This window comes from Cajanus cajan, chromosome 8 (genome assembly GCF_000230855.2).
Source record: "Cajanus cajan strain Asha chromosome 8, NIPB_CcT2T_4, whole genome shotgun sequence".
Taxonomy (NCBI): Eukaryota; Viridiplantae; Streptophyta; class Magnoliopsida; order Fabales; family Fabaceae; genus Cajanus; species Cajanus cajan.
Window position 1 is genome coordinate 19,347,967 of NC_138524.1, and position 9,200 is coordinate 19,357,166.

Below are 9,200 nucleotides of genomic sequence, written 5' to 3' on the forward strand. Positions count from 1 at the left end.
CGAGTATGGGAATAGGGATGTGTATAATTGTATGAGGCACAGGGACAACAATGAGAATGTTGAAACTCGTACCCACCCCACCTCATTGTCATCCCTAAAAATAAGGATGCAAGGTATACAAAAAAGAGGTGTTTGGTATTGCGAGAACAGAAAAATGAGAGAAACCTTTGCTACTTGTAGTGTTTGGTTGGAAGGGCGAAATTTTTATAAACTTTTCTCATTTGGTTAAATTTTTACAAGGGGAAGATGAGAATAAAGAGTAACAAAGCCCCTCATCATCTACTTTTAGCTCTCCTCCAATAAAAGGGGGTTTGGAGGGAAGATAAAAGTTTGGTTTTAAAGCATTTTTAGTATAATGTTTAAATTATCCTTTTATTTTTAAATTCAAAATTATAAGGCTACAAAGGTAAATTAATTTTTAAAATTTCTCCCTTTACTTTGTGAATCAAACAAGAAAATAGCTACCTCCCCTCTCCTTCCCTCCATTAAAATTCCTTCTCTCCCCTCTTTAACCAAACAAGACTTTTAATCCCTCCCCTCCCTTCTTTAGTTTGAACAATATAAAAGATTATAAAGATAACAACATGATTCAAACATAAAATATTGAGTATACTATTCTAATCCCTCATCATTATCAACCTTTCTTATATATATATATATATATATATATATATATATATATGAGGAGGGTTATAATAACACCGATGTAACTTTTATTAAGTATTACACCGCTCAATAATTTTATATTAAATACGAATTTTGTAAATTCAACCATTAGATTGAAAATTCTTTACTCTTAGATCATATATACAAAATTTTATATTAATCCAAGATGATTTGATATTTCATTCTTATAAAACAAAATTGACGTAATATAAACATTTCAAAATATACTAAAATATGAACACTTTGATTACCTTCAAGTTGTTCAATTTTAACAAAATTTGATATAAACATATAAAGTGATATAAACTTTTAGTCTAATGGTTGAATTTATAAAATTTACATTTAATATAAAGTTATTAAGCGGTGTAATACTTAGTAAAAGTTACACCAATGTTATTATAACCCTCCTATATATATATAAATATATATATATATGTGTGTATATATATATATATATATATATATATATATATATATATATTTATATAGGAAGGATCCGTTTATTCTAGACTTACTCTATTCAATAATTCATGTTCTACATCAAATTTTAATGATCTAATCATTGAATTTAAAATTCTTAATGTATATATCAAGTCTGCAAATTTTTAAAAAATTTAAAAATCATTCGATACTTTATTTCATTAATTCAAATTGACGGATAATCATAAAATTTATTTTATACATTGATTTGAATTAATGAAACGAAATATCAAATAGTTTTCAAATTTTTTAAAAATTTACAGATTTAATCTATGCATTAAGAATTTTAAATTCAATAGTTAGATCATTGAAATTTGATATAGAACATGAGTTATTGAACGGAGTAAGTCTAGGTAGAGTATTATAAAAACAATTATCTATTTTGGTTACATAATATTTTTTCCTTAAATTGAAAATTAAAATATTATTAAAAAATAATTAATAACACTCATAAAAAAATCTCTTAATCTTAAAAATATTGTTATCAAATAATAATGATCGTAGACTATTTGACTAACAAATGTATTTAAGTGGATGCCGAATACCTTTGCTTACACTTAGTAAATATAAAGTTAAAGATATAGATATATGTATTGACCTTTGATATTGAATTAACTTTAATATTTTTAATTATTTATTTGTTGGAAAGAAAATCTTAATTTCTTTAATTAATACTTAATTTCATCTCCTTTAAGTATTCTTTTAATTCTTATATGTGAATATCTTTTAGTCTTTGTAGTTAATAATATTTTCTTTTCTTTCCTTTTCTAATATATATATATATATATATATATATATATATATATATATATATATATATATCATTTTTGTTTCTCTTTAGTTAATTATAAATTTTACTTTTAGTTTAATATAACAATAGACGATAAAAACTAAAAAAAAAAAAGTAAAAAATTTAATGCATAAGAAATAATGTAAAACATTTGTAATAAAGACTAAAATTAAAAATAAATTTAAGTTAAAAAGATCAAAAGAGTATTTAAACCATTTAATCCTATTAACATTAAATACAATAATATTTACAAAATCATCTTTAAATTAAAATTTTATTAATTAATTTAATTTTGCACACATACATTATATATATATATATATATATATAAAATTAATAAATGGGATATCTCTTTTTGGTATACATAAATTTTAAACGAATTTATCTATATACTACTAAACTACTTTATTTTTTATTATCTTTTATTTATTTATTTAAGTCTAATTGCATCTTTTTTTATCTCTCAACTATTGCAATTGTGTGATTATGATCTCTAAATTTTTAATTAAACTCTCAAGTATTATCGTTATGCGATTTTGATATCTAGATTTTAGTTAAACAATTTTAGTTTCTCAAATATTGTAATTGTATGATTTTTAAAATTATATTATATATATAATGTTTTAAAATTATATAATTTTTTTACTTATTTAAAAGTTACATATATATTATAATTTTGATTCATGTATCAAATAATATATATATATATATATATTATTAATAAATAAATAAATTTTATATATTATTAGTATTATAATATTATTGAAATATAAATTAATATCAATAATTTTGTTATTGTATTTATAGATAAACTAATAATTTCATAAATACAAATAAGTATATATTAATATCTTTACAAAATATAAATATATTAAAAGAAATTTAATTTAAAATATTGATACATCATGCCAACTGTTAGCATTACATCAACAAAAATTATTAGATATTGAATGTGAGAGAATAAAATTACAAAATTACGATTAGAGGCATCGAATAGGTTGAGTTTAATTGACCCAACCTAATCTATACACCGTCTTTTTTTGGGCCAATCTAACCCATGTCGAGTCATAGGACCATCGAGTCAAATTTGGCCTAATTAGAAAAAATAAATCTATATTTTATGATAAAAAAATAAAAATATAACATGATTAATTGATATTATATATTATCTTGAAACACCTAATAATTTTACATGTAAATAATTTTTCACAACTATTACATTTGCATTTATCCACCTCATTAACTAGACCAACCTTTTCATAATAATTGGCCTTTGTCATTAATATCCTTACTCTTATTTTTATCGTGACTTCATAAGCATAAACACGAGTTTGAGTGTGTCTTTGTCTTCTTCAATAGACAAAACAGAAATGATAGGTCACGGGATCAAGTCATCAAGGACACTAAGAGAGTAATAAAACTCTCATAACTACTAACTCTAACTTTAACTCTAAGTCTGGAACCACAACTTTGCAAGTAAACACAAAAGAGTGAAAGACTATTATTATTATTATTGTATTATTTTACAATATGTTTCAAATTTATAGATTAAGATAATTTAAGTTATTCCATTTATTAATTTAACGGGTCAATCTAACCTGAACTCATTTAGCATGTAGAACTTAGAGCACCTCTAGTAGGGGGTGCTTGTTGTGTGTCTTACTTGTAAGCAACAATGCTTACAAGAAATTCTCGTTGGAGTAAACATACGTGACATCAACGATTTTTAAATTTTTTTCTTTGTTGCTTGTAGAAGCAACGGTTCTTAACCCTGTAAAATTGAAAATGAAGAGATTTGATTGGATGAGGTTCATCCAAGGTGGAACGTGTTTTGCAAACCAAAAAAACTGATAAAACTTCCCTCACCTGTTATTGCTCTTGGTCGACTCCCTTCGGTGGCCATGTTCTCAGAGCGCATGCATGTCTGGAAACCTCTGCCGCGTGAAACCCCCTGGACCCCCTCTGTCGTGCGGAAACCCCAAACCAACATCGTCAGCCGCGCGCACGGTTACCCCCCAGTCGCGCGAGCGCAACCCCTGACCGTCCTCGTCAGCCGCGAGCAGAACCCCCCGACTGGACGAACATCCTTAGCCGCGCACGAAACCCCCCGACCGATCGGATCCCCCAACTGCGTGCACGAAAACCCCCCACCGAACCCCTCAGCCCCGCGCGCGCTCCCCCCGACCAGCCCCCAGCCACCAGCCACGGCCAACACCCACCAGCCACCAGCCGCCAGCCACCAACCACAAGAGAGAATGAGAGAAAGTAAAAAGAGAGCTTGAGAGAGAAAGAGGGAACGAGAGAGACGTTTATTTTTTATTTTTATATTTTATTTTCTGTTTTTATTTTTTACATTTTATTTTCTATTTTTATATTTTATATTTTATAAAAAAAAATACATTTCATAAAATTTTATTAAAAAATAATTAAATCAAACACATTTTCAGTATTTCTATTTTCTAAATAGAAAACAAGAACTCAAAGTAAACAAGTTTTCTAAATCTAAAAATTTGAAAATAAAAATTATTTTTAAAGATAAAAATAGAAAATATTTTCTCAAATAAAATAGTCCTTTTAATTTTTCATTGTAGGATATACTAAGCTACTTCTTTTTATTATTGTAATTTTTTTATTATGTAATTTCTTTTATTTGTTATTCATATTTATATATTATTCATAATAATTAATTTTTTAAAAATTTATAATAAAGTGTAGTGTGAGTTGTCAAAAAATATAGTATGAGTTGTAAAAAAGTAAGGGTGCTTATAAGCAATTTTCATTGGAGCAAAAATTGTAAAATTATAATATAAATTGCTTATGAGTAACGTGATACAGTGAGATCCATTTAAAGTGGTTGGGAGTCAATATAAACTAGGCCAAAATAACTTGATTCTATTAAGGTCATTTATTTTAAAGCCTAATCTAATTTTATATGCAGGCTGACCCTACCTACCCATAACCCAAATTGTCAACTCTAATTATAATATTAAAAAATTAAAATTATTCAATTAAAAATTAAAAAATTAAAATCGCACAACTTATACTTAAAATTAAAATTATTCAATTAAAATCTTAAAAAATTAAAATCACACAACTATATTAAGAGATTAAAAATACATTTAAACCGTCTATTTATTTATTCTCTTCTTTTTTCTACTTCAAAACATTCTTTCAAACATCCCACCCTGAAGTAACCATTTATTTATTTATACTTTATTTTTAAATAGAGAGACAGTGCATTTTTTTTCCATCGGTATATATATCACCCATTTTTTAATTAAAGTCCGTACTGAACAAACATGACAAAGGAATTCAGCAACAAAGCAGAGGTAAGTGTAGGGTTGAAAACCTTGTGGCAAGCCCTGTCCAAGGATTTGGCTGTCATAATTGCAAAGGCTATACCAACTATTGTGAAAGATGTGAAAGTGGTCCAAGGCGATGGAGGGGTTGGCACAATCTTCCACTTCACTTTCTTCTCTGGTGAGAATTGCTCTTTCAATCTTTCATTCTTAGTGGTCCAAAGGGGCTCATAGTTATGATGTTATCTTATTAATGATCACAAAAAAATTATGTTTTTATTCAACACTGCTAATGTAATTCTTTGTGGGGTATCTTAGGTGTGTCCCCCGTAAGTTACCAGAAGGAGAAGATCACAGAGCTTGATGAAATTTCCCATGAATTTGGGCTGCAAGTGGTTGAAGGGGGCTATCTGAATCAAGGTTTCTCTTACTACAAGACAAGTTTTCAACTTTCTGCATTGGAAGAGCATAAGACTTTGGTCAACGTGAAGATCTCTTTTGACTATGAGTCGGACACAGAAGAAAGCACTCAACCAATGAAGACAGCAGAGTCTGCTTTATTCTTTGTTAGATGCCTAGAAACATATCTGTTGAGTGATGCTTAATATTATGCATCAATCATGAAGTATTTGCGGCTGGTTATTATCTTTTGCCTTTTGCCCCTTTAAGAATATTAATGTTTGAATGTTTTAAGTGACTGGATTTGGAATGAAGATGCATGAGGCTCTTGCTTCGCTTCAATTTGATTACATTATGCCTGTTGTTAATTGTTTCATATGATGTCACCTTATTAAGTGTAAAGAGTATTGGTCTTTTCTCAAATGATGAGCATTTTTTAGCCTTGTGTGTGTTGAGTTATTATGTCTGATTTTTGCCCATGGAAAATACCTTCTGACGCAGTACGTGGGTGTTTGGGTTCTCATTTTATTAGGGTTGTGATTAGTTAGAAAATAGTTAAGAGTTTGTTAGTAGATACCTATTAGTTGGCTTCTTGCTTACTCTCTATATCAGTCATATTAGATGGCTTAATGTAGTCACTTTTCTCAATTCAGTAAATTCTATTTTTCAGTCTTATACATTTTCTCTCAATCTTCTACTCAACCATGAATTATAACACGTTTGATGGGAGAAATAATAACCTGTTTGTATAGTAGTGTTTCTTTGGGTAGATATTGAAGCTAGTGGGAAGTAGGTTGTTCCCTATTCTTAGTGTTTTGCAATTAGTTGAGCTATGCATTTTGTTGCTAGACATTGATCGAGTTTTTTGGGCATAAGAGAAATGATCTTTAGTTCCTGATTTTATGTTCCCTTAGGTGATGATGGTGGTTCTGTTGCCTTTGGTTTGTAACAAGAGCCAAGAGTGGCATGTCTGAGCTTTCTTTTTTACTTTTTAGTGTCATATACCGTTTTTGATCTGTGAGGACCATAACCATAGGGTATTTGATTTTGACTGTACTCAAACAATGAAAGGTATCAATCAGAGTGTATTCTAGTTGTCACACTAACTCTTGCATAAATCAATCTAGCAAAAGAGACTAGAGTTTTTATAATGTGGCGAATCAAAATTTGAATTCTCGAAAGAAGTGTCCACATTTAGTATTTGATTGTACCCCAACTAGGATTGCTTCCATATTACATGAGCATCATTAAGTCCTGTTCTGTCAAGAGGAAGAAGGTAGCAATGGAGATTGTATTATAATTTGAAATTTTCATAATAGATATAGTGTTCAACAAGTTATTGGTACAGGTGGCACAGAGATCAGGTGAATTTTTTTTTTTAATACACTTATTCAAAAGTTAAACACATTAATACAATAAGACTTGCACACCATTGAGCAACAGACTCATACTACAAAGAAAGTGACCACTGTTCAATAATTATTTTTTAGAAGGTTTCAGACTTTCACCTCAACCTTGGTTATTCACTTTTTTGACAGTGGCCTAGCCAACACTGTAATATAATTAATGACGTTTCTCATTTCCTGCAAACAATTCCCAATCCATAAGAAAACTTGGAGCAATCAAGGGTGCCCATTAACTCTGAACTCACTTTAGTGGTCTCTTTGTCATATGAGGTTTGGTGTGAGAAAACACAAGCAGCACAATTTGGAGAAAGCAAGGAGGTAGTCCTGTATGTGTCCTCTCCTCCAACAACAGGCATTGCCACACCAACCTTTGCAGGATTCTCAAAATCTTCTCTATAAGTTCTCCCAAGCACACCCTCTACTTTAGGGGACAACCCAAAGAACCTGAACTGAACCTCCAAGTGAGCAAAGCAATCATCACTAGGCACTTGGTAGTTGTGAATAGTATCATCCTCTTTGGTCACAGGCACCACATTGACCAATATTTCAGCAACATCCTCTAGTGTGACAATGACACTGTTCATGGAAGCCACTCTCTCCACTTTCACATCCTTTTGTGGAGAGTGCCAAGTGGAAAGAGGGCCCTCAGGGACAACAAGAGGGTTGCCATTGTATGTGAATTTGAGATGATCAACATTTTCATTCCATTGGGGTGTCTTGGGGGCTTCAAGTGAGAAGGTTTTAGAGTTGAAGAGGATTCCTAGGGCTTGAATCCATGTGTAGTCTCGGGCTCTACCTGCTGGCCTGTGTCCAATGAAGCGAGCATTGATTTGAAGGGCTGAGTCTGAGACTAAGGTGAAGTGTTCATTGCTCTTTCCGTGGAAGTAGAATACTCTCCCATCCCCACCAATGAAACGAGGGTCATAACACCCTGATCCTGGCGCGTTGCAGTTTGGTTTGCGACCTACAAATCACAAAAATTTAACAATTGTATCATGCACGTAGAATTGTTTACATTATGTTCGGTGTGATATAGATTTTTATTTTGTTTTGCTGCGCGTATCTCCTAATTTTCTATATCAGAGACTAATTTTGTTCACTGTATTGTAATTGTTAATGGTCCAACGAGTTTCTATATATGACAGGGTTTGAACATGTGTTTTCCACTAAGTATATCGTTTCCATAATGTTTAATTGCAAGATGTCTAACTACAATGCTAATCCAGCCATCGAATTATATAAACTTGTTTGTTAAACTAGGTAGACAAATATTATTTGATTGATTTAATTAATACATGAAAGAAGGTTTTGACTTACTTCTGCAAACAGCTTTGCATATAGGTTTGTCACAATCAATTTGACAAACCTTAGCCTTAGGATCTGTTGATTCACTGCTTGGGCACTCATCTGGACATCTAATGTACTTTCCATAGCAACGAGTTCCTTTGGTGCTACATTGCCTGTAATAATATGCATTGGCCTGGATCATACATGATACCAAAAATAGCATCACAATTAGGATGGAACTGCCTTTGCTCATCTCCATGCTTTAACTCGATCTCTATTAATAAAACACACAGAAGAGATTAATTGATGCAGCAACACAATCTTTCATGAGCTATTTATAGATGCAAATGCAACATCAACTATATATGTTGCTTGTTAATTGTGAAGGTGGCTTTTGCAAACTTGTAGTCTAATCTATTGCTAGCTAGCTCAAACTCAAAGCATCAACATGGGTTTTTATGGTTCATTGCATTCAGGAAAATCACAGGCTACTACATTTTAATTGTTTAGCAATATTTTCTTTCTTATATTTGTTAAAATGTTACTATATATTGAATAAATAGGTTATTTCACAACATTTTAAAAAAAATATTATTATAAATAGAGTAACATTTTTTTTATTTCAATATTATTCTTTTCAATTGTTTTCAAAATCAAAGTTTCATATTGAGTAAAAAAAATGTCACATAGGTTATTTTGCAACATTTTAAAAAAAAATGTTACTATAATTACTTCTAAAATCATCATGTAAAAAAGTATATTTCTCCCATCTCTAATTGTTATTCATAATTAAAGTCTCACATCGAATAAATGAATGACTCATAAAGAGTATATATAATCATATAGTTATACTTAAGATAAATGAATTTTGAT

At 30.0% G+C, this 9,200-nt stretch overlaps 2 protein-coding genes across 2 annotated transcripts; one reads left to right on the top strand and one right to left on the bottom strand.

Annotated features, from left to right (window-relative positions):
* Positions 1-5,208: 5,208 nt before the first annotated feature.
* LOC109799071 (phytohormone-binding protein) lies at positions 5,209-5,984 on the top strand. The gene is made up of 2 exons (XM_020359560.3): positions 5,209-5,416; positions 5,554-5,984. The coding sequence occupies exons 1-2, from the start codon at positions 5,236-5,238 to the stop codon at positions 5,838-5,840; spliced, it is 468 nt and encodes a 155-aa protein (XP_020215149.1). The 5' UTR covers positions 5,209-5,235; the 3' UTR covers positions 5,841-5,984.
* A 939-nt stretch (positions 5,985-6,923) lies between these two features.
* On the bottom strand, positions 6,924-8,808 carry LOC109798307 (uncharacterized). Its single transcript, XM_020358527.3, has 2 exons — positions 8,358-8,808; positions 6,924-8,004 (listed from the first exon to the last, which is right to left on the bottom strand). Exons 1-2 carry the CDS (start codon positions 8,584-8,586, stop codon positions 7,211-7,213), a joined length of 1,023 nt encoding a protein of 340 aa, XP_020214116.1. The 5' UTR covers positions 8,587-8,808; the 3' UTR covers positions 6,924-7,210.
* Positions 8,809-9,200: the final 392 nt, after the last annotated feature.

What these genes read in the sequence shown, in the direction of transcription:
- LOC109799071 (XM_020359560.3), top strand. Translation starts at nt 5,236, where the DNA reads ATGACAAAGGAATTCAGCAACAAAGCAGAGGTAAGTGTAGGGTTGAAA. An exon ending in CCACTTCACTTTCTTCTCTG is followed by an intron (nt 5,417 to 5,553) that starts GTGAGAATTGCT and finishes GGGGTATCTTAG; the next exon opens with GTGTGTCCCCCGTAAGTTAC.
- LOC109798307 (XM_020358527.3), bottom strand. Translation starts at nt 8,586, where the DNA reads ATGGAGATGAGCAAAGGCAGTTCCATCCTAATTGTGATGCTATTTTTG. An exon ending in ATGCAAAGCTGTTTGCAGAA is followed by an intron (nt 8,005 to 8,357) that starts GTAAGTCAAAAC and finishes TGTGATTTGTAG; the next exon opens with GTCGCAAACCAAACTGCAAC.